This window comes from Nerophis ophidion, linkage group LG23 (genome assembly GCF_033978795.1).
Source record: "Nerophis ophidion isolate RoL-2023_Sa linkage group LG23, RoL_Noph_v1.0, whole genome shotgun sequence".
Lineage (NCBI taxonomy): Eukaryota > Metazoa > Chordata > Actinopteri > Syngnathiformes > Syngnathidae > Nerophis > Nerophis ophidion.
The window spans coordinates 42,395,517-42,421,483 of record NC_084633.1 but is presented as its reverse complement, the minus strand read 5'-3'; the positions used below and the strand labels follow the sequence as shown (position 1 = coordinate 42,421,483).

General features: G+C 41.3%; 1 protein-coding gene across 3 annotated transcripts; it reads right to left on the bottom strand.

Annotated features, from left to right (window-relative positions):
* Positions 1-1,108: 1,108 nt before the first annotated feature.
* slc25a17l (solute carrier family 25 member 17-like) lies at positions 1,109-25,967 on the bottom strand. Of its 3 annotated transcripts, none has more exons than XM_061884706.1 (9): positions 25,883-25,967; positions 21,030-21,090; positions 15,055-15,121; positions 14,745-14,899; positions 9,598-9,714; positions 9,377-9,522; positions 6,146-6,241; positions 4,271-4,353; positions 1,109-1,749 (listed from the first exon to the last, which is right to left on the bottom strand). In XM_061884706.1, the coding sequence occupies exons 2-9, from the start codon at positions 21,073-21,075 to the stop codon at positions 1,602-1,604; spliced, it is 858 nt and encodes a 285-aa protein (XP_061740690.1). In that variant the 5' UTR covers positions 21,076-21,090; positions 25,883-25,967; the 3' UTR covers positions 1,109-1,601. The 3 variants fall into 3 exon arrangements, with proteins under 3 accessions (XP_061740690.1, XP_061740691.1, XP_061740689.1); XM_061884707.1 differs by having other exon boundaries at positions 25,928-25,946; XM_061884705.1 differs by lacking the exon at positions 25,883-25,967 and adding an exon at positions 24,755-25,006.

Sequence of the window (25,967 nt, the reverse complement as noted above, 5' to 3'; positions counted from 1 at the left end):
CAAGTTATTTTTTTTTCTTTACTGGAAATGACGCAGAAATGTAGTCAATGGCTTTAAAAGATGTGATAGGGACCCATATTAAAAATATTTGCTGTTTTTATTTCAATAACCATTCAATTTTGGAGAAAAACTTATGGAAACATTGTGTTTTGATTTCTTTCATTATCTTTCATCGTCTTAGTGTTTTTCCACTTTTTGTGTAATTTCCAGCTAAAATATCGCCTTGGCAAGATTCAAATTGGTTTCAAGTGTGCAGAGGATGATGAAGAACAGACATTTGTATATACAGTGGGGCAAAAAGTATTTAGTCAGCCAGCGATTGTGCAAGTTCTCCCACTTCAAATGATGACAGAGGTCTGTCATTTTCATCATAGGTACACTTCAACTGTGAGACAGAATGTGAAAAAAAAAATCCAGAAATTCACATTGTAGGAATTTTAAAGAATTTATTTGTAAATGATGGTGGAAAATAAGTATTTGGTCAAGCATTCAAAGCTCTCACTGATGGAAGGAGGTTTTGGCTCCAAATCTCAGGATACATGGCCCCATTCATTCTTTCCTTAACACGGATCAATCGTCCTGTCCCCTTAGCAGAAAAACAGCCCCAAAGCATGATGTTTCCATCACCAAGCTTCAAAGTAGGTATGGTGTTCTTGGGATGCAACTCAGTATTCTTCTTCCTCCAAAATGGATACATGGATGATACAGCAGAGGATTGGGAGAATGTCATGTGGTCAGATGAAACCAAAATAGAACTTTTTGGTATAAACTCAACTGGTCGTGTTTGAGGAAGAAGAATACTGAGTTGCATCCCAAGAACACCACACCTACTGTGAAGCATGGGGGTGGAAACATCATGCTTTGGGGCTGTTTTTCTGCTAAGGGGACAGGACGATTGATCCGTGTTAAGGAAAGAATGAATGGGGCCATGTATCCTGAGATTTGGAGCCAAAACCTCCTTCCATCAGTGAGAGCTTTGAATGCTTGACCAAATACTTATTTTCCACCATCATTTACAAATAAATTAATCCTACAATGTGAATTCCTGGATTTATTTTTCACATTGTCTCTCACAGTTGAAGTGTACCTATGATGAAAATGACAGACCTCTGTCATCATTTGAAGTGGGAGAACTTGCACAATCGCTGGCTGACTAAATACTTTTTTGCCCCACTGTATCTAATAGTTCATAGTTCATACTGACATTCATGAGGAGAATTGATACATCATGTTTATGTAAATTAACATCCCTAAAAGCACCTTACTTTTTTCCTAAATGTGTTGACACACATAACTTGAATTCCATATGTAAAAGCTTAAATTAAATATAAGATTCTCTAAATAGGTCATTATTTTCATCTTAAGCCTTCCCTGGTTTTGATGAATGTGTAGCAGTTGCCTCACATGAATCTTAGATTGGTTTAACACAGCAACCAAACAGTTAGGCTTCTTTTTTTTCTAGCAAAAGGGCAAGTATGCCCTGCCTTCTGGTTATGTTGCGTATTTGAAGTGAGGGTGAGTAAGCTGCATCCTTAAGAAAGGCACAAATCCCACCTCTTGGCGCTCAAGTGTGCGTCCAGGTCCACTGGCGGGTCTGCGGGTCACTGCTTGAGCTTCCTGTGCAGGCCCATCAGCTTGAAGGTGGCGGCGGTGATCTTCTCATACACCACAAACATGAGGGCGGCCGTGAGGACCGTCTGAAGCAGCTTGGCCTCCAAGCCTTTGTACAGCCCAAGAGGGCCATGCTTTCTGTCATAAAGGGAGCTATTAATTCCCAGCAATCATACAAACCTGACCTGGACTTCAGACTAATTAGTTCTTAGCTCTTTTCACAGTACAACAGTTGTGCACCAAACACAACCCTCTATGGTAGAAAAACATCACATTTTAATCAACACATGAGGCACACAATATACAATGCATCTGGAAATGATTCGTGGACCTTCACTTTTTCCATATTTGGTTAAGCTACAGCCTTATTCCAAAATGTATTAAATGGTTCATATTAGGATTTTTTTTCTACATTTAAAACATTCAATGTGGTTTACATAAGTGTTTTGCAACCTTTTTTGAGCCAAAGCACTTTTTTTGCATTTAAAAAATGCAGAGGGACACCACCAGCAGAAATCATTAAAAAGCAAAACTCAGTTGACAGTAAAAAGTGGTTGTGGTAATTGTTGGACATGACTTTAAAGCATAAGAGATCTTGATCTCAAAGGGTTTCTTATCTGGTTAAAAAAGCACGCATGCATGACTATAGCTCTTGTCTCAAAGTAGGTGTACTGTCGCCACCTGTCACATCACACCCTGACGCATTTGCACTTTTGTGCCGATTTCCTGTGTGTAGTCTTTTACTTCTTGTCTTGCGCTCCTATTTTGGTGGCTTTTTCTCTTTTGTTGGTATTCAGTTTCATGTCTTCCTTTGAGTGATATTTCCCGCATCTACTTTGTTTTAGCAATCAAGAATATTTCACTTGTTTTTATCCTTCTTTGTGGAGACATTGTTGATTGTCATGTCATGTTTGGATGTACTTTGTCTTTGCTCCACAGTAAGTCTTTGCTGTCGTCCAGCATTCTGTTTTTTCTTTACTTTGTAGCCAGTTCAGTTTTAGTTTGGTTCTGCATAGACTTCCCTAAGCGTCAATGCCTTTTCTTAGGGGCACTCACTTTTGGTTGGTTTAAGCATTAGACACCTTTTTACCTGAACTCCGCCTCCCGCTGTTTCCGACATCTACAAAGCAATTAGCTACCTGCTGCCACCTACTGATATGAAAGAGTATTACAGGGTTACTCTGCCGAGCTCTAGACAGCAGCGACACTCAACAACAACACATCATTTGCAGACTATAATTACTGCTTTGCAAAAAATATTTTGAACCCAAATAGGTGAAATGAGATCATCTCCCACGGGACACCACACTGTATCTCACGGCACACGAGTGTGCCACGGCACAGTGGTTGACAAACACTGGTCGACACAACATGTATTAGCGGTGTTTTGGTACAAAATTGGCATGGATTCGTTTAACAGACTAACTTAGAGATGTTTTCTGAATGCACCGTTTTTTGGGTGGTCTGATTTACATGCCGAAGCCCTCCTTTAGGCCACGCCCCCTTCAACTAAGTCTCCACCACATCAGCCATATTGTTTTTTTTTATAACACTTCAATATTGAGTCTACTAAAGCAAGCTAGAACAATACATTACTTTTTATTAGAAATGGCAACAGCTGAATATTTAAGCATGCATGTGCACGTACGAGCCAGACTGCCCCACAACAAGAACATAGAGAAAGTAAGGAACTTATTAACAAAAGTGATGAAAATAGCAGGCTCACGCCAAGCTCTTGGGGCAGGGGTAGGGAACCTGTGGCTCTTTTGATGACTGTATCTGGCTCTCAGATATATCTTAGCTGACATTGCTTAACACGAGAAGTAATTAATAATTCCGCTGGTAATCACAGTTTTGATTGATTGAAACTTTTATTAGTAGATTGCACAGTACAGTACATATTCCCTACAATTGACCACTAAATTGTAACACCAGAATAAGTTTTTCAGCTTGTTTAAGTCGGGGTCCACGTTCATCAATTCGTGGTACGTGTTAAAAACAGCGTTGAAAATATAAAACATTCTCATGCATTTTAATCCGTCCATCCAGTTTCTACCCCACCAGTTCAAGTAGTCGCATTAAGAAGTATTTTATTTATTATTGGTTAGCTTCAGAATAACAATGTTATTAAAAAGAATAAGAGACTTATTATACTCTAAAAATGTTGGTCTTACTTATAAATGCACGCATTTATTTGTATTCAGTGTTAAAGAATATTATATGGCTCTCACAGAAATACATTTTAAAATACCTGGCTTTCATGGCTCTCTCGGCCAAAAAGGTCCCCGACCCCTGTTTTGGGGTAAACCTTTACCATGTATGGGAAGAAATATCGGCTGATGTAACGATGGCAATATACGTCACAATCGTCTCATTCGGAAAAAGGCAAAAGTGTTTCATTATGTCCGCCACACCTCCATGGTTTATATTGAAATTTTGGGGAGTTATGGGGATCCCAAATACACAAAAACAGGTACATTTACCATGAATTGATTAATGTGGACCCCGACTTAAGTTGAAAAACTTATTGGGGTGTTACCATTTAGTGGTCAATTGTAGGGAATATGTACTGTACTGTGCAATCTACTAATAAAAGTATCAATCAATCAATACAAACGGGTAAGAAAAGTTGGTTTTGCATAATGCAAACAGTACTCACTTGATGCGATCCATGAGGAGGGAGAGAATGTTTGCCAGACTGCCCATCAGGCCGCTCTTTCCATCACCTTTATGCTGGCCAAACTGAGAAGCACACGAACGACTCATTTGTAATGTACATTTTCAGCGAGTGGTTCAACATATACACATAAATAAATAAATACATACATACATACATACATACATATATATACATACACACACACACACACACAATTATATATATATATATACACATATACATATACACACACACACCCACACATATTATATATATATACACATACATATACACATATACATTTACATATATATATATATATATATATATATATTATTTTATTTATTTATTTATTTTTTTTTCCAAGATGGCGCTGCTGTAGTGGCTGCTGTTGGCAGGAGCTCTGTGCTCTTGTGTCATCCTTTTGTGTTTCCCTCTTGTTTTCATGTCTTATTATATTTTTTTGCCTTTTGGTCCGGGACCCTTTGGGACTGTGTGACAAGGGGTGGCACTTTCGTGACCTCTGTGGTGCTTTTTTTGTGGACTTCTGGATCCGCCTCCCGGGAGCCTTTTGGCCATGGAGACCAGCTGCTGGGTCTCTGCTACACCAGAGTCTGTTTGGATGTACTGGAGGAGATGCGGATGAGGGGACAGGACTGCAGAGTTTGGATGTACTGGAGGAGATGCGGATGAAGGGACAGGACTGCAGAGTTTGGATGTACTGGAGGAGATGCGGATGAGGGGACAGGACTGCAGAGTTTGGATGTACTGGAGGAGATGCGGATGAAGGGACAGGACTGCGGAGCTAGCACTGAGCTACTGGGACGGAGAGGCTTCGCGGTGTCTTGACTGGGTGAGCAGGTGTCGGACACCTCAGTCACCTTGGACGTGTCCTCGCTCATCCATGCGGACTGGACACTGGCCGAGAGTGGAGTCGGCTGTCTTGGTTGCTTTGTTGGGTCTGCTTCTGTCTCTGGCCATGCTCCCTCCTCCCCAGCAGACGATGGCGTGGAACACCACAGAGGCCACCACAGTGGATATGTTTCTTTTACTTTTTATTCATGTATGTATGTAGAAGTGTCTGCTTGTATCTGCTGCTTTAATGTCTTTAATGTCCTCTGTGTTCTTTGATGTTTGATGTTTCCCTCTTACACACATGGAAGAGGGATGTGTACCATGGTTATGAGTTGTTTTTTTATTATTTTTTATTTATTTGTTTTATTTATTTGTTTTTTTCCCTTGGCCTCAGTCTGCACCTCCTCTCCAGGGCCCAGGCAAAGACCGATTTTTTAAAATTTTATTTTAATCTTCTATTTTTTTCTTCCCCCCCCCTCCCCCCCTTTGTTTACCTTTATCTCACCTTTTTTGTAATGGGCGCTGGAAGCCGGCAGAAGCGTCACCGATCCTGTTCTGTCTCCCTGTAATGTTTGTCTAAACTTGAATGGGATTGTGCTGAAAATTTTAATTTTCCTGAAGGAACTCTCCTGACGGAATAAATAAAGTACTATCTAATCTATCTAAAATATACACATATATAAACACACAAAAAAAAAAATATCCTGATGATTGAGGGAACCCCTCATGAAACAGTTCTGTAGAGATGAAGTAGTTTTGTGATTTTTCACACACCTACATTATATATATATATATATATATATATATATATATATATATATATATATATATATATATATATATATATATATATATATATATATGATTAAACACATTTTGGAGATGAAACCTTTTAACTTAAGAGAGAACGTAACATATGTACTTATATGTTTATGAAACAACTTAATAAGATAGGGCCTCTTAAATAACTGGCAGGAGGAACAATTGGACGGATTACACAACAGTTTGGGGCAATCCTACCCTCAGGATGGCTTGAACTGTCTGCAGTGGATATGTTGCAGTGGTGGCGACGGCTTTGGCAACAGCTCCAATGTAGAAGATCTCTGCAGATGATATCTGGGGAAAAGTGCTTGCTCAGTCATCATTTAGAGGCCTTTTCTTAAGTCTGCATGCATCATTCCTCATTACAGGAAAAATATGGAATTAGTTTGTGGCATAAACCTGCAGGAAATTGAAGAGAGCATTCAACAGCATAGATACAGAAAGGAACTAAAATATATACTTTTTACTATGTTGATATTTTTGACCATCCTGGCAATAAAATAACACACAACAACCTTTCTTCTTTCATGTTTTCACCCTTCGGGAGATACTGTAAGCCTGTGCAACAGTAAACATTTACTGTATTTACGTTTTGTTTTTTCTTCCCATTTCAAACTGGTGACACTAAAACACAAGTTTGTAAACAAATGACTGTAGTGTCAACATGTTCAACGCTTGCTGTGAATAAATCAGTAATCAATACATGCAGAAAGAAACGTTACGAAATAAACTCTGCATCTTCCTACTTCTTTTTGGACATGCAACCTGTGTAAGGAGGCGTGTCATTAAACTTGCAGGACTTATGCTACTAAATATATGTTTCACATTTTCCTGACATAATCCCCTGGAAGGAACATTCCAAGCCTTCTCTGCCATGCCTACATGCACTCCCAGAAGAACTCTTTCCATGTCCTGTCGCAGTGCCATTTAGATTTCATCTACGTATTTTTCTCTTTTCTCCTTGATGACCCCATTGAGCTTGGGAAAAAAGAGGGGAAAACGACACAGTGAAAGAGAGTACAAAGGCTGCTGGCATGGCCTGCAAGTGTGGAATGCTAAGGGAATTGGGCCCCATTCAGCAATAAGTTCCTAACTTTTCCTCTTATCTTTCTTCCTAAGTGATTTCCTAAGAAGAGTCCATTCAAATTCATGACGTGTTCTTAAAGGGCCAAATTGTTCGCACCTGCTGTTGGAAATGCCAAATGGCTAGCACGTGCGTGTCGATCATAATTTGCATATAAACACGCCCTTATTTCCCCAAAGTGCATATGTAAACACCCTTATTTCTGTAATTTGCATTGGGAAACGCCCTTAATTCCCCATATATATGGTTTGTCGTGATCAAAATATGCGGGAGGCAGCGTGTAGGTAAAAAGGTATCTAACACTTGAACCAAAAATAAATAAAAGGTGTGTGCCGCCGGTAAGAAAAGACATTAAAACTTAGGGAAGGCTATGCAAAAGGAAACTAAAACTGAACAGGCTGCAAAGTAAACAAAAACAGAATGCTGGACGCCAGCAAAGACTTACTGTGGAGCAAAGACGGCGTCCACAAAGTACATCCGAACATGACGTGACGATCAACAATGTCCCCACAAAGAAGGATAAAAACAAGTGAAATATTCTTGATTGCTAAAACAAAGTAGGTGCGGGAAATATCGCTCAAAGGAAGACATGAAACTGCTACAGGGAAATACCAACAAAAGAGAAAAAGCCACCAAAATAGGAGTGCAAGACAAGAAGTAAAAGACTACACACAGGAAAATAGCAAAAAAGGTCAAATGCGTCAGGGTGTGATGTGACAGGTGGTGACAGTACACCTACTTTGAGACAAGAGCTATAGTCATGCATGCGTGCTTATGCTTTAAAGTCATATCCAACAATCGCCACAACCACTTTTTACTGTCAACTGTTTCGTTTTTAAATGATTTCTGCTGCTGGTGTGCCTCTGCATCTTTTCTGTGCAAAAAATGGGCCTTGGCTCAAAAAGGTTGAAAAACATAGCATTAGACAATAGTAGAACTTGCCACACTTAAAAACAAATAGGCCACCCTAAGAGTGCTCTGGAGTAGTTTTGGTTCTTACCTACAAACAGATCCCAGCTAAGAAAACATTGGGAAATACAACAATCTCCTTTAAAACTTTGTATGTGGCCTTAAGAACAAAGTGAGTTCTTAAGAACACTTGCTGAAAGGGAACCATTGAGAGCATGTTGTCTGTCAATCTGGCCTCTCAAACGCTGAGTGAAGAAAACAGCACAAGAAGTCACAGTGAGCGAGGACTCAGACTTCCACGAGCAGTCCTGACACGTTTCTGACAAACCTCGAGATCATGTAATATTTATGAACATAACAGTAGACGCATTTAAGTCCCATCTTAAAACTCATTTGTATACTCTGGTCTTTAAATAGACCCCCTTTTAGACCAGTTGATCTGCTGTCTCTTTTCTGCTCTGCCCCCCTTTCCTTCGTGGGGGTTGGGTGGGTGCACAGATTTGGTGACCACAGATGAAGCGCTAGCTGTCCAAAGTCAGGGTGGACCACTCATCTGAGCATCAGTTGGGGACTTCTCGGCACTGCTGACCTGTGTCCACTCAACATGATCTCCTGCTGGTCCAATATGGACTGGACTCTAACTATTATGTTAGATCCACTATGGACTGGACTCTCACACTATTATGTTAGATCCACTAGGGACTGGACTCTCACACTATTATGTTAGATCCACTATGGACTGGACTCTCACAATATTATGTTAGATCCACTATGGACTGGAGTCTCACAATATTATGTTAGATCCACTATGGACTGGACTCTCACAATAATATGTTAGATCCACTATGGACTGGACTCTCACAATATTATGTTAGATCCACTATGGACTGTACTCTCACAATATTATGTTAGATCCACTATGGACTGGACTCGCACTATTATGTTAGATCCACTATGGACTGGACTCTCACACTATTATGTTAGATCTACTATGGACTGGACTCTCACACTATTATGTTAGATCCACTATGGACTGGACTCGCACTATTATGTTAGATCCACTATGGACTGGACTCTCACACTATTATGTTAGATCCACTACGGACTGGACTCTCACAATATTATGTTAGATCCACTATGGACTGGACTCTCACACTATTATGTTAGATCCACTATGGACTGTACTCTCACAATATTATGCTAGATCCACTTGACGCCCATTACACTGGTCACCCAGGGGTTGGGGATCCCCACATCTGCGGTCCCCTCCAAGGTTTCTCATTATCATCCTATTGGCTGGATTTGTTTCCCTCTCCCTGATGTGTGATGTGAGCAGAGGATGTGCTTGTGGTTCGTGCAGCCCTTTGAGACACCGGTGATTGAAACATTGAGTGATTGAACTTGTTGGCAACAAATAAACTCTGACCATGACCAACCTTCCTCCCTCCTTGACCTGCCCGTCTCTTCATGGACTCGTAGAACATGAACTGCAGTGCCGGGTTGAGGACGAGGATGAGTGAAGGCAGCGTGCCGTTCCACAGACTTCCCACTCCCTCGCTGGCTATAATCTGTGAGAAGGCATCTGGAGAGGAAACAACACTGTGATGTAACAGCTACCAGGCGGTGGATAGGTGGATGTAGACTCACACACACGCACCAAAAATGCCCTTGTAATGCGTCTGATGAAGGTCCTCATTTCTGAACTTTGCTCCCTGAAGCTTGAGGCGGGTGTTGACCACCCACATGGGTGTGGTCAGGATCACATTGACTGCCCCTGCATGAGCAAGGATGGACATATCATTAAGTACACACTCCTGTAGACTTGCGTTACACACACTATTACCAAATGTATTTGGCCAGCCATCCAAATGATGAAGTGAAGCGAATTATATATTTATGTAGCGCTTTTCTCCAGTGACTCAAAGCGCTTTACATAGTCAAAGTCAATATTCCATTTAAAGCAGTGTGGGTGGCACTGGGAGCAGGTGGGTCAAATGTCTTGCCCAAAGACACAACGGCAGCGACTAGGATGGCGAAAGCGGAAATCGAACTTGGAACCCTCAAGATGCTGGCAGGGCTGCTCTGCCAACCGAGCTATACCGCCCCAAATGATGAGAACCAGGTGCTCTAATCGTATCAAATCAAGCACTTAGGCACAGAGACTGTTTCTACAAACATTTGTGAAAGAATGAGCCGCTCTCAGTGATTTTCAGCGTGCAACTGTCACAGGATGCCACCTGTGCAACAAATCCAGTCGTGAAATTTCCTAGCTCCTAAATATTCCAAAGTCAACTTTTTTATTAGAAAAGTGAATAATTTGGGAACAACAGCAACTCAGCCAGCAAGTGGTAGGCCAGGTAAAGTGACAGAGAGGTCAGCATAGTGCGAATATTTTCTGCACAGTCACTTGCTACACAGCTCCTAACTTCATGTCCCCTTCCAATTAGCCCACGTACAGTACGCAGAGAGCTTCATGGAATTGGTTTCCATGGCCGAGCAGCTGCATCTAAGCCATATATAACCAAGTCCAATGCAAAGTGTGGGATGCAGTGGTGTAAAGGACATCACCACTGGACTCTAGAGCAGTGGAGACGCCTTCTCTGGACTGATGAATCAGGCTTTTCCATCTGGCAATCTGATGGACCAGTCTGGGTTTGGAGGTAGAACAACAATACGACACTGTCGCATCGTGTAGAACAACAATACGACACTGCCGCATCGTGTAGAACAATATGACTCCGCCACATCGTGTAGAACAACAATATGACACTGCCACATCGTGTAGAACAACATTATGACACTGCCACATCGTGTAGAACAACAATATGACACTGCCACACCGTGTAGAACAACAATATGACACTGCCACATCGTGTAGAACAACAATATGACACTGCCGCATCGTGTAGAACAACAATACGACACTGCCGCATCGTGTAGAACAACAATACGACACTGCCGCATCGTGTAGAACAACAATATGACACTGCCGCATCGTGTAGAACAACAATATGACACTGCCGCATCGTGTAGAACAACAATATGACACTGCCGCATCGTGTAGAACAACAATATGACACTGTCGCATCGTGTAGAACAACAATATGACACTGCCACATCGTGTAGAACAACAATATGACACTGCCACATCGTGTAGAACAACAATATGACACTGCCACATCGTGTAGAACAACAATATGACACTGCCACATCGTGTAGAACAACAATATGACACTGCCACATCGTGTAGAACAACAATATGACACTGCCGCATCGTGTAGAACAACAATACGACACTGCCGCATCGTGTAGAACAACAATATGACACTGCCGCATCGTGTAGAACAACAATATGACACTGCCGCATCGTGTAGAACAACAATATGACACTGCCGCATCGTGTAGAACAACAATATGACACTGTCGCATCGTGTAGAACAACAATATGACACTGCCGCATCGTGTAGAACAACAATATGACACTGCCACATCGTGTAGAACAACAATATGACACTGCCACATCGTGTAGAACAACAATATGACACTGCCACATCGTGTAGAACAACAATATGACACTGCCACATCGTGTAGAACAACAATATGACACTGCCACATCGTGTAAAACAACAATATGACACTGTCACATCGTGTAGAACAATATGACACTGCCGCATCGTGTAGAACAACAATATGACACTGCCGCATCGTGTAGAACAACAATATGACACTGTCGCATCGTGTAGAACAACAATATGACACTGCCACATCGTGTAGAACAACAATATGACACTGCCACATCGTGTAGAACAACAATATGACACTGCCACATCGTGTAGAACAACAATATGACACTGCCACATCGTGTAGAACAACAATATGACACTGCCGCATCGTGTAGAACAACAATATGACACTGCCGCATCGTGTAGAACAACAATATGACACTGCCGCATCGTGTAGAACAACAATATGACACTGTCGCATCGTGTAGAACAACAATATGACACTGCCGCATCGTGTAGAACAACAATATGACACTGCCACATCGTGTAGAACAACAATATGACACTGCCACATCGTGTAGAACAACAATATGACACTGCCACATCGTGTAGAACAACAATATGACACTGCCACATCGTGTAGAACAACAATATGACACTGCCACATCGTGTAAAACAACAATATGACACTGTCACATCGTGTAGAACAATATGACACTGCCGCATCGTGTAGAACAACAATATGACACTGCCGCATCGTGTAGAACAACAATATGACACTGTCGCATCGTGTAGAACAACAATATGACACTGCCACATCGTGTAGAACAACAATATGACACTGCCACATCGTGTAGAACAACAATATGACACTGCCACATCGTGTAGAACAACAATATGACACTGCCACATCGTGTAGAACAACAATATGACACTGCCGCATCGTGTAGAACAACAATACGACACTGCCGCATCGTGTAGAACAACAATATGACACTGCCGCATCGTGTAGAACAACAATATGACACTGCCGCATCGTGTAGAACAACAATATGACACTGCCGCATCGTGTAGAACAACAATATGACACTGTCGCATCGTGTAGAACAACAATATGACACTGCCGCATCGTGTAGAACAACAATATGACACTGCCACATCGTGTAGAACAACAATATGACACTGCCACATCGTGTAGAACAACAATATGACACTGCCACATCGTGTAGAACAACAATATGACACTGCCACATCGTGTAGAACAACAATATGACACTGCCACATCGTGTAGAACAACAATATGACACTGTCACATCGTGTAGAACAATATGACACTGCCACATCGTGTAGAACAACAATATGACACTGCCGCATCGTGTAGAACAACAATATGACACTGCCACATCGTGTAGAACAACAATATGACACTGCCACATCGTGTAGAACAACAATATGACACTGCCACATCGTGTAGAACAACAATATGACACTGCCACATCGTGTAGAACAACAATATGACACTGCCACATCGTGTAGAACAACAATATGACACTGCCACATCGTGTAGAACAACAATATGACACTGCCACATAGTGTACAACAACAATATGACACTGCCACATCGTGTAGAACAACAATATGACACTGCCACATAGTGTACAACAACAATATGACACTGCCACATAGTGTACAACAACAATATGACACTGCCACATTGTGTAGAACAACAATATGACACTGCCACATAGTGTAGAACAACATTATGACACTGCCACATAGTGTAGAACAACAATATGACACTGCCACATCGTGTAGAACAACAATATGACACTGCCACATCGTGTAGAAAAATACAACACTTGATCATATACATACGTTAAGCATTTTTTTACATTTGGATTCAGGAGGAGCAGTGTGGTTTTGGTCCTGGTCATGAAACTATGGACCAGCTCTACATCTCGGCAGGGTTCTTGAGGGTGCATCGGAGAAGGCATTGGACCATGTCCCTCGGGAAGTCCTGTGGGGAGTGCTCAGAGAGTATGGGGTACCGGACTGTCTTATTGTGGCGGTCCGCTCCCTGTACGATCAGTGCCAGAACTTGGTCCACATTGCCGGCAGTAAGTCGGACACATTTCCAGTGAGGGTTGGACTCCACCAAGGCTGCCCTTTGTCACCAATTCTGTTCCTAACTACTATGGACAGAATTTCTAGGCGCAGTCAAGGTGTTGAGGGGTTCCGGTTTGGTGACCGTGGGATTAGGTCTCTGCTTTTTGCAGATGATGTGGTCCTGATGGCTTCATCTGACCGGGATCTTCAGCTCTCACTGGATCGGTTCGCAGCCGAGCGTGAAGCGACCGGAATGAGAATCAGCACCTCCAAGTCCGAGTCCATGATTCTCACCGTGGAAAAAGGGTGGAGTGCCATCTCCGGGTTGGGAAGGAGACCCTGCCCCAAGTGGAGGAGTTCAAGTACCTAGGAGTCTTGTTCACAAGTGGGGGAAGAGTGGATGGTGAGATCGGTGCGGCGTCTTCAGTAATGCGGACGCTGTATTGATCTGTTGTGGTGAAGAAGGAGCTGAGCCGCAAGGCAAAGCTCTCAATTTACTGGTTGATCTACGTTCCCATCCTCACCTATGGTCATGAGCTTTGGGTTATGACCGAAAGGACAAGATCACAGGTACAAGCGGCCCAAATGAGTTTCCTCCGCCGTGTGGCAGGTCTCTCCCTTAGAGATAGGGTGAGAAGCTCTGCCATCCGGGAGGAACTCAAAGTAAAGCCGCTGCTCCTCCACATGGAGAGGAGCCAGATGAGGTGGTTCGGGCATCTGGTCAGGATGCCACCCGTAGGGCACGTCTGACCAGTAGGAGGCCACGGGGAAGACCCAGGACACGTTGGGAAGACTGTCTCCCGGCTGGCCTGGGAACGCCTAAGGATCTCCTGGGAGAAACTGGACGAAGTGGCTGGGGAGAGGGAAGTCTGGGCTTCTCTGTTTAGACAGCTACCCCCACAACCCAAACTCAGATAAGCAGAAGAAAATGGATGGATGGATGTAAAACAAACATGTGGTGCATTATTATGCTCAACTTCTTCCTAATTTAGTTGCGACTGTTTTTTCTTTCCCGGTTCTCCTCTAAGACAAAAATGTTCTCCAAATGCCATTGATGTTAGCATGTCACGTGCCTGATTTAGATTTTCCAAGTCATTTCAATTTTGCAGTGGAAAGGTATGTGCCATGCAGTGGAATGGGGCCTTTGAAACTATTCAGGGGTAAAGGAGTTGCAAATAGCTGTAAATGTTGTCACCTGAAACAATGCCAATGAGCAGGTCTTTGCCAAGTCTTGATTGGTGGCGCCCGGTGGCTGTCAGCCTCTTGAGTGTATTAAAGGTGTAGAAGTAGACAAAGTTGGAGCAACAGAGGCTGGATATGACCGGAAACCAGCCTCTGTACAAAGCCAGCCTAGAAGAATTTGACATTTGAAGTGTTCAGCTGTTGCTCTGTACACATTATAAGCTCGACCTGACTATAAAAAGAACATATTTTGATGCTTAAATAGTGTCAACAAAAGGCATTTCCTGTCATAAATAAAGCATAATGAACATGAGCATACTTACACGCCCTCTTCCTGGGCTATTTCAGCCAGGATGATTGGGGTGGATTTTGACTTTCGAGTCTCATCAACTGAAAAAAGGACAGAAACACACACAGAATGTTAGGAAAACAAAAGGTGATGCCGATTATTGTTCCTGGTCTGTATAGGACAGGGGTTGGCAACCTAAAATGTTAAAAGAGCCATATTGGACCAAAAATACAAAAACAAATCCGTCTGGAGCCGTAAAAAAAAAAAAGCCATATTACATACAGATAATGTGTCATGAGATATAAATTGAATTAAGAGGACTTAAAGGAAACTAAATGATCTCAAATATAGCTACAAATGAGGCATAATGATGCAATATGTACATATAGCTAGCCTAAATAGCATGTTAGCATCGATTAGCTTGCAGTCATGCAGTGACCAAATATGTCTGATTATCAGTCAATAACATCAACAAAACTCACATTTGTGCATTCATGCACAACGTTAAAAGTTTGGTGGACAAAATGAGACAGAAAAAGAAGTGGCATAAAACACGTCTTAGAAAGTCGGAGAAAGTTATACATGTAAACAAACTAGGGTGAGTTCAAGGACCGCCAAAATTAGTAGGACAAAACGGTGCTCGCCAAATACTGGAATCAGTGAAGCATGTTTAATATAAACAGTGTGCTTTATAACAATTAGGGAGCTTTGTGTCATGTTTGTCCTCCTACAGAAACTATATTAAAGCAAAAAATATGTTTTTCTCCTCCCATCTTTTTCCATTTTTCATACATTTTTGAAAAAGCTCTAGAGAGCCACTAGGCGGCGCTAAAGAGCCACATTTGGCTCCAGAGCCGCGGGTTGCCGACCCCCGGTATAAGAAAACAAACTATGTGACTTCTTCAAGATTTCCTCAGTTTTGGACTTATCATAATTCCCAGACAGGAATCCCCAAACTTTTTGACATGGTAGCCACATTGTGTTCAAGGAATTTAGCCGGGCTATCTACATACATACAGATAGAAATACACATGCATACATAATTATACATACATACAGTGTTTCCCCCAGAAAATGTCTTAGTTAAGGTGGTAACTCTCAAGGGGGAGGGTAGGTGTAAGGATCGGAGGGGGGGGGGGGGGGCAATAGACTACAGACTGTGGTGAAGTAGGCCAGCTTTGTCGCGTGAAGAAGCCTACAACTTTTGCTTGTGTTTTCCGCTCCATTCGCTGAATGGCAAAATACGATATATATCTCCATATTTTTTCCATAAAAAAAAAAACTAAACAGTCCTAGTTACCTGAGATACTAAAATGACAACTTACAAAGTCAAATTAATGACTTACTGTAAGTGAGTGTTGGAAATAAGCGTTTGAAAAAAAAAAGATTTAAAAGTGGGGCCACATGCTGACATATACTCAACTCCATCCATCCATTGATTTATTGTCTACCACTTGTCCCTTTTGGGGTCTCTGCTTAATTTATTACAGCATTGGGGAAGCCTGTAGTTGTTTTTTATTATGTAAATGTTATATTTCCATCAACATGTGATAGCAGGGAAACTAGGCTGCTACATTACTAATGATGAATGTAACTGTAGCTGAAAAAATAGTACAATAGCAATAGGAGAGCCTATTCATCCGTGAACACCATGGAGTTCATGTAGGCTTAATGATGCACTTACATTATTATATCAACTACAAGAGACAGAAACTCTTCATTAAACATAACGTCGTTTTTTTGCTGCTTCAGCACAGCTCAATCAACACAGAGAAAATTCAAGTGAAATAACTTGGTTTTTAACTGTAAATCAATATTGCTTGTCTTTCTGACAGACAGGGCTTTGCTGTCCGTAACACACACACGCACACACGCCCCCCCGCCCGCCCGTGGATGGCTACCAAAAGCACCTTATTGCAGGTAAACTTGCCAAGGGACATGTCAGCAAATATTAACAATGTTGTACGTATACTTTTAATTGCTCACATTTTCAGTAGAGCCATGATAAATTCATAAAAGAAGCAAACTTCATGAGTGTTATTTGTGATCAACAAGTATGTGCTCCAATCACTACATCACAAACAAATAAGAGTTGTAGAAATGATTGGAAACTCAAAACAGCCATGACATCATGTTCTTTACAAGTAGTAATAATAATAATAATAATAATAATAATAATGGATTAAGCGCTTCACAGAGACGTGAGAAGCATCATTCATTCACACCTGGTGGTGGTAAGCTACTTTCGTAGCCACAGCAGCCCTGGGGTGGACTGACGGAAGCGTGGTTGCCAGTTTGCGCATAGGGCCCCCCCTCCAATCGCCACCTGTCAATCATCATTCATTCACCAGTGTGAGGGGCAACCGGGGGCAAGGGTGAAGTGTCCTGCCCAAAGACACGACGGCAGCGATTCGGATGGTAAAACCCTCAGGTTTCTGACTTGGGCGCTCTACCCACTACGCCATGCCGCCCCCAAAGTGTATGTAAACTTTTGATTGCGACTGTACATATACAATATAGAAACACACATATAAACACATACATATATGCATATTTACTAGGGGTGTAACGGTACGTGTATTTGTATTGAACCGTTTCGGTACGGGGGTTTCGGTTCAATTCGGAGGTGTACCGAAAGAGTTTCCACACGGACATATTAGGTAGCGTACCGCACGTTGTGTAAACATTACACACTGAGGCAACACACTAGCAGCGGCCGGGCTAGGATAGACTGACCACACCTCCTCTTTTCACCGGACATGTCCTCTTTTGCGGGGCTGTCCGGGTGGAGTTTCTTAAATGCCTCAAATGTCCAGCATTTTAAGTTAGGGTTGCGTGTATTTTCAATGTACGTTCAGGGTTAAGAAGGGATTAAAAACAAAACAAATTGTGCATGCAGCAGCACTGGTGAGGGAGGGGCAGAGGCAGAGAGAGCAAGAGAGTCATGATAGACGTGCATGTGTCGCCAGGCTCTGCTTTTTACCCATAGATTTATCAAATTTTATTTTTTATTATCAGGGGTGTTAAAAGTGTGGCCCGGAAGCCATTTGCAGCCCAGAGCTAATGTTTTAAAGACCCACGGCACATTCTAAAAATACTATTAAAATAAACAAAAACATAAACAAAAGTGAACTAAAAAAGCTTAAAGGCTAAATGTAATTTAGAAAAAGTTACAATGTTGACTAATAAAACAAAGCTGTTTTTTTTTCTTCCAAACTGTCATTGCTCAAAACATAATGTTATTAAGAATTATTGACCTATCCAAGGTTCCCATTACTTCACATCAAATATTCCACTAAGAAAAATATTTTTGGTGGAAGATTCAGCATATTTGGTAAATAAATAACCCAAAAATTAATATTTTGTTTTCTTACTGTACCGAAAATTAAACGAACCGTGACCTACGTACCGAACCCAAATTTTTGTGTATCGTTACACCCCTAATATTTACACATACATACATACTGTATACAAAACATATATTTTACACAAAACGAATACTATATTATATATTTTACATGACTTTATAACTACTCAGTGGCCTAGTGGTTAGAGTGTCCGACCTGAGATGGGTAGGTTGGGAGTTCAAAATGGGAGCTATTACCTCCCTGCTTGGCACTCAGCATCAAGGCTTGGAATTGGGGGTTAAATCACCAAAAATCATGCCCGGGCGCAGGCATCGCTGCTGCTCACTGCTCCCCTCAAGTCCCAGGGGGTGATCAAGGGTGATGGGTCAAATGCAGAGAATCATTTCACCACATCTAGTGTGTGTGTGACAATCATTGCTACTTTAACTTTAAATAAAATATGCAATGTATATATTGTATGTATAATAAATATTGTATTATATGTTATTTGTCAGATGCACATTTTACAAATGTCCTCTGTGGTGGACATGAGGACATACTACTACCTACAAAAAAAATCCTCTCATCAAAACAGTATAAAAAATGGTGGAAGTTGGCATAAGATACAGTTAGAGTACTTACCTAGGTGTGGGAAAGAAGTGTAATGAAGTGAATTATATTTATATAGCGCTTTTCTCTAGTGACTCAAAACGCTTTACATAGTGAAAGACATTAAGTTCTGTTTAAAGCAGTGTGGGTGGCACTAGGAGCAGGTGGGTCAAGTGTCTTGCCCAAGGTAACGAGGTATGCAAAAGCGGGGATCGAACTTGGAACCCTCAAGTTGCTGCCAACCGAGCTATGCCGCCCTACCACGAAGGTCCAAACAGAACCCAAATACGGTTTCTTTGAATTGCACAGGTGTGTCAAATGAAAAGGCCAGTGAGTTTCTAGCGGGTGTCGTAAGGAAACCTTTGTACCCAACAAGTACATCCCATAAATCAGTGTTTTTCAACCACTGTGTTGCAGCACACAGGTGTGCCGTGAGATACAGTCCGGTGTTCCGTGGGAGAGGATCTCATTTCACCTACCGTATTTCCTTGAATAGCCGCCGGGGCGCTAATTAATTTAAAACCTCTTCTTACTCCTGCGCTTATTCAAAGCATGCGGTAAAAGTAAGCGTGCGCTAATAATTTTAAAAGCTCTTCTCACCCCTGCGCTTACCAATGGCATGCAGTAATAAATTGGGTGTGATGTAAGGATACCATCATGAAAAGCACATTTATTAAATTTAATAAAAATGTCTTCTGCAGCCCGGTACCAATTGAGCCGCGGGCCGGTGGTTTAGGACCACTGCTCTACAACTTGTCATCGTGCCCGCCTTTACACCACACTATCTGCGTGCCGGCAGGACGCATGCATATACCTGCTTCACGTACGAGACTGCAATGCATACTTGGTCAACAGCCACACCGTTTACACTGACGGTTGTGATATAAAACAACTTTAACATTCTTACTAATATGCGCCACACTCTGTGAACCCTAACCAAACAAGGATGACAAACACATTTCTGGAGAACATTGGCTCTGTAACACATTATAAACGCCAAATAATTACCCAGCATATCGTGCATCCATGACTCTTATACACCCCGCTAGCAGTAATTATAGTCTGCAAATGATGTGTTGTTGTTGAGTGTTGCTGCTGTCTAGAGCTCAGCAGAGTAACCCTGTAATACTTTTTCATATCAGTAGGTGGCAGCGGGTAGCTAATTGCTTTGTAGATGTCGGAAACAGCGGGAGGCAGGGTGCAGGTAAAAAGGTGTCTAATGCTTAAACCAAAAATAAACAAAAGGTGAGTGCCCCTAAGAAAATGCATTGAAGCTTAAGGAAGGCTATGCAAAAGGAAACTAAAACTGAACTGGCTACAAAGTAAACAAAAACAGAATGCTGGACGACAGCAAAGACTTACTGTGGAGCAAAGGCGGTGTAAACAAAGTACATCCGAACATGACATGACAATCAACAATGTCCCCACAAAGAAGGATAACAACAACTGAAACGTTATTGATTGGTAAAACAAAGTAGATGCGGGGAATATCACTCAAAGGAAACATGAAACTGCTACAGGGAAATATCGAAAAAAGAGAAAAAGCCACCAAAATAGGAGCGCAAGACAAGAAGGAAAAGAGCAAACAAGTGCAAATAAGTCAGAGTGTGATGTGACAGGTGGTGACAGTACACCTACTTTGAGACAAGAGCTATAGTCATGCATGCTTGCTTATGCTTTAAAGTCATATCCAACAATTGCCACAACTACTTTTTATCAATCAATCAATCAATGTTTACTTATATAGCCCTAAATCACTAGTGTCTCAAAGGGCTGCACAAACCACTACGACATCCTCGGTAGGCCCACATAAGGACAAGGAAAACTCACACCCAGTGGGACGTTGGTGACAGTGATGACTATGAGAACCTTGGAGAGGACCACATATGTATTCTTTTACTGTCAACTGATTTTTGTTTTGTTTAATGTCTGCTGCTGGTGGGCCTCTGCATTTTTCAATGCAATAAATGTGCCTTGGCTCAAGTAAAGGTTGCAAAACACTGTGATGGATGATAGTTGACACACAAGTGGATAGTTAGGAGGTGCAGCTCACCCTGCAGGCGACTCTTAGCGGTGTCCAGGGGGAAGAAGGTGGTCATCGCCGTGACGCTGCCCTGGAACCACAACAAGCGAGACGCACACTTGTGTCAAGTTGAGGAAAGAAGATATATATGCATGTCCTTAACAAAAAGACATATATATATGCATGTCCTTAACAAAAATACATATATATATGCATGTCCTTAACAAAAATACAGATATATATGCATGTCCTTAACAAAAATACATATATATATGCATGTCCTTAACAAAAATACATATATATATGCATGTCCTTAACAAAAATACATATATATATGCATGTCCTTAACAAAAAGACATATATATATGCATGTCCTTAACAAAAATACATATATATATGCATGTCCTTAACAAAAATACATATATATATGCATGTCCTTAACAAAAAGACATATGTACATGCATGTCCTTAACAAAAAGACATATGTACATGCATGTCCTTAACAAAAAGACATATATATGCATGTCCTTAACAAAAAGACATATATATGCATGTCCTTAACAAGATATATAAGCCTGTCCTTGACAAGAAGATAAATAAATGATAAATGGGTTGTACTTGTATAGCGCTTTTCTACCTTCAAGGTCCTCAAAGCGCTTTGACACTACTTCCACATTCACACACACATTCACACACTGATGGAGGGAGCTGCAATGCAAGGCGCTAACCAGCACCCATCAGGAGCAAGGGTGAAGTGTCTTGCTCAGGACACAACGGACGTGACGAGGTTGGTACTAGGTGGGGATTGAACCAGGGACCCTCGGGTTGTGCACGGCCACTCTACCACTGCGCCACGCCGTCCCTAATATATTGGCATGTCCTTGACAATGTTGTAAGCCGGGGGTCGGGAACCTTTTTGGCTGAGAGCCATTAAAGCCAAATATTTTAAAATGTATTTCCGTGAGAACCATAGAATAGTTTTTTAACACTGAATATAACTAAATGCCTGCATTTTTTTTTAGTAAGACCAACGTTTTTAGACTATTGTAGGTCTCTTATTATTTTTAATTAACATTGTTATTCTGAAGCTAACCAGTAATAAATAAAATACTTCTTACCATGAATGCAACTTCTTGAACAGGTGTAGTAGAAAACGGATATTTTGACACTGTGATTACCAACGAAATTAGGTAGGTAGGTAGGTAGGTATCGTTATTGTCCAAGAACAACAAATCTTTGTTAATTGACTGATTTATTTGATTAGACAAACAGTGTTAGGTTCACAGAACAGCTATGGGGAAAAAACTATAGAGCAAAGCATATATACATATGACAACATACAACTCCAGACTTGCAACATAGGGGAGGGAGTGGGTGCTACGGTGGCGGGCTGCAGCTCTTCAGGCACTGCCCAGCCGTCAATCACCCCTCAGGGATTCGCGTCAAGGGCGTTGGATACATTATTCATTACTTATCGTGTTAAGCAAAGTCAGCTAAGATTTTTCTTGAGAGCCAGATGCAATCATCAAAAGAGCCACATCTGGCTCTAGAGCCATAGGTTCCCTACCCCTGTTGTAAGCACTATACCAAAGGCCGCAATTTGCAAAATTTAATGTCAAATCAAATCAAATGTTTTTTGCATTCATCACTGCACAGTGTTCATCCACGACTAAACTACTACCACAACTTGGTTTACTATTTATAAAATAAAATAATGTAGGGTTCTGTTGTAAGTAGGGATGCACCGATTAATCGGTAACCGAATATATTCGGCCGAATATAGCAAAAAAAGCCACATTCGGCCTTCGGTGGAATGAGTTAAAAGCAAGGCCGAATAGTGGCGTGTGACGCAATTTTTTGACGCGGTGACGCAATCAACCAACGTGCAGTGACGTTGGGATATGTTGTGTACCTGTATAAGTGTATGAGGTTACAAGCACACACTTAATTGAGATTTACTTGAGCCTTCTGTTTACATTATTAGCATATCTACTGTGGCTAAGCAGACTTTTGCCAAAAGGACAATAGTTCATTTGTTGTGGGTTTATCCACTTTAATGCACTTTATTTTTTTTTTTGGAATGCATGTTTTGTTTGAAGGCCTAATATAAATGAAAAACTGTGCTTTTTTTGAAAAGCAAAGGCTACTGGAATATTAAAAAATGTCAATATTCAATAAAAATGTACTTTATTTGAAAAACATGTCTAAAAATGTACTCTAGGCTATTTATGCAATATAAAAAAAGTTGTGAAAAACTGCATTTATTATTCGGTATTTGGTATTCGGCCTTCGGCCGAGCTCTCAAATTTTATTCGGTTTCGGCTTCAGCCACAAATTTTCATTTCGATGCATCCCTAGTTGTAAGCATTTCACCGATCCCGCGCACTTTGCAAATTAGACATAATTTCCATTGTGCGCAAGCAGTTTACATATTGCAAGATGAGATTTAAGACGACATTTTGTGGATGGTTTAGTCCAGGGGTGCCCATTACGTCGATCGCGAGCTACCAGTCGACCGCGGGGGGTGTGTCAGTCGATCTCAAGCCAGGCTTTTAAAAAAAATAGACCTAAAAATGAGTGATCATCAATCTTCACCAAGACGTCACTTAAATGACATTCACGGTACCGGAGGGTCTTGTGAGATGACGCTGGCTGCTGCAAGATCATTATTATGAAAATATGACCGAGAAGAAGGCGAGAAACACTTTTTATTTCAACAGACTCTCGCGCCGTACCTTCCGTCAAAACTCTAAAGGCCGACTGCACATTTCCTATCTTCACAATAAAAGCCCTGCTTCATGCTGCCTGCGCTAACTAAATACAGAGTCTCGGAAAACTGGCGTGCACAAGCGATCCCTCAGAAAGCTGGCATGCACAAGTGATGTGCACGCCAGTTTTCCGAGACTCTTATTTTGTTAGCGCAGGCAGCATGAAGCAGGGCTTTTATTGTGAAGATAGGAAATGTGCAGTCGGCCTTTAGAGTTTTGACGGAAGGGACGGCGCGAAAGTCTGTTGAAATAAAAAGTGTTTCTCGCCTTCCTCTCGGTAATTTTTTCATAATAATGAACTGGCAGCAGCCAGCGTCATCTCACAAGACCCTCGGGTGCCGTGAATGTCAATCAAGCAAGCTACGGAATTTGCCGCCAATGTTTTTCTTGTAAAGTGTATAGAAGCTGGATGAATTAGATGCCAAAAACCAACCACTTTCATGTGGTATTGTACAGAAAGGACAACTTTTTTTCTCCATTTGAAAATGTGGGCGTTATCATCATTACTGTCTGATTCCAATCAATGCAAGTCATCAGAATCAGGTAATACACCAACTTATATTCTTGTCTTCGTGAAAGAAAGACATCTATATGTGTTACACATGCTTGTATTATCATTAAACACATTTAACTTGTTTACAAAAATGTCTCTTTCATAAATAAATAAATATAAATAAACATATATAAATGAGGTAGATCCCCTCGAGTTGGTCAATTGAAAAGTAGCTCGCCTGCAGAAAAAGAGTGGGCACCCCTGGTTTAGTCAGTAACCCTACATTATTTTATGTTCTAAATAGTAAACCAAGTTGTGGTAGTAGTTTAGTCAGTTGTTTAGTCGTGGATATACACTGTATAGTGGTGAGGGTTGGACTGATTTGAGGGCAACACTCGGTTATATTGTCCATTTGTATATGTATATGTATATATATATATATATATATATATATATATATATAGCCACAGATGCGGTGAGGTGTGTGTGCTCACCATCGCCCCCGCCACGGCGTGCACCAGCGTCTCGTAGGACAGCAGGCCGAGGACCGCGCTTCCGTGAGCGGACATGTGTGCGGCTCGTGGCGTCAGAGAACAAAGGAGGAGTGAAGTGTCCGTGAAGATTGCAGAAGTAAGTCAAACATTCACACGCAAGTAAGAAAGTAAGTCAAAAATTCACACACACACACACACGTGACCAACCGTCGTGTCAACAGAAACAGGAAGTGCAAGCGGTAACCACGCCCCTCATTCCTTTGACTTGGACCTTCCGCATTTTCTTTTTCGTTGCTTGCGAAAAACACAACTTTCAATTTAATGCCATCTAGCGGCTAAGGAGGGAATTACACCAGCTTAAAATATGAAACAACCGCGCTATACTCCAATCCAATCCACTTTATTTGTATAACATATTTAAACAACATAAATGTCTCTTAAGTGCTGTACAACGATATTAAAACAATATTCAAATATCCTTAGAGCAGGAGTCGGCAACCTAAAATGTTGAAAGAGCCATATTGGACCAAAAATACAAAAGCAAACATGTCTGGAGCCGCAAAAAATTAAAATCCTTATTACATACAGATAGTGTGTCATGAGATATAAATTGAATTAAGAGGACTTAAAGGAAACTAAATGAGCTCAAATATAGCTACAAATGAGACATAATGATGCAATATGTACATATAGCTAGCCTAAATAGCATGTTAGCATCGATTAGCTTGCAGTGAGCAAATATGTCTGATTAGCACTCCATACAAGTCAATAACATCAACAAAACTCACCTTTGTGCATTCATGCACAAAATTAAAAGTTTGGTGGACAAAATGAGACAGAAAAAGAAGTGGCTAAAACACTAGTCTGTTTAAATTGTAAACAAACTAGGGTGAGTTCAAGGACCGACAGAATTAGTAGGACAAAACGGCGCTCGCCAAATACTGGAATCAGTGAAGCATGTTTAATATAAACTGTAGCGGTAAAGTCCTAAACTATTAATGCTACTGGTTGCCGAATATAAATGAAGCTAGTTCAAACGTGTGCACCCGGCTAATAATTGATGTCCAGAATTGTGTCCATGTTTAACCAGAATAGTTATTAACATAAAGTCAGATTATTAAAACTCACTTTGTAAGAAAAAACGGAAAATACACGGGAGCAAACAATTACTACCTATCAAAAACTGTTGGCCTCCACTCAGCAACACCTGAGC

Bases quoted from the DNA above. Each gene is read 5' to 3' on its own strand.
- slc25a17l (XM_061884705.1), bottom strand. From the start codon at position 24,829: ATGTCCGCTCACGGAAGCGCGGTCCTCGGCCTGCTGTCCTACGAGACG. The intron at 15,122-21,029 runs GTGAGCTGCACC...TCCTTTTTTCAG, and splicing joins CGCTAAGAGTCGCCTGCAGG to TTGATGAGACTCGAAAGTCA. The intron at 1,750-4,270 runs GTGAGTACTGTT...CCTTTATGACAG, and splicing joins CTCCTCATGGATCGCATCAA to AAAGCATGGCCCTCTTGGGC.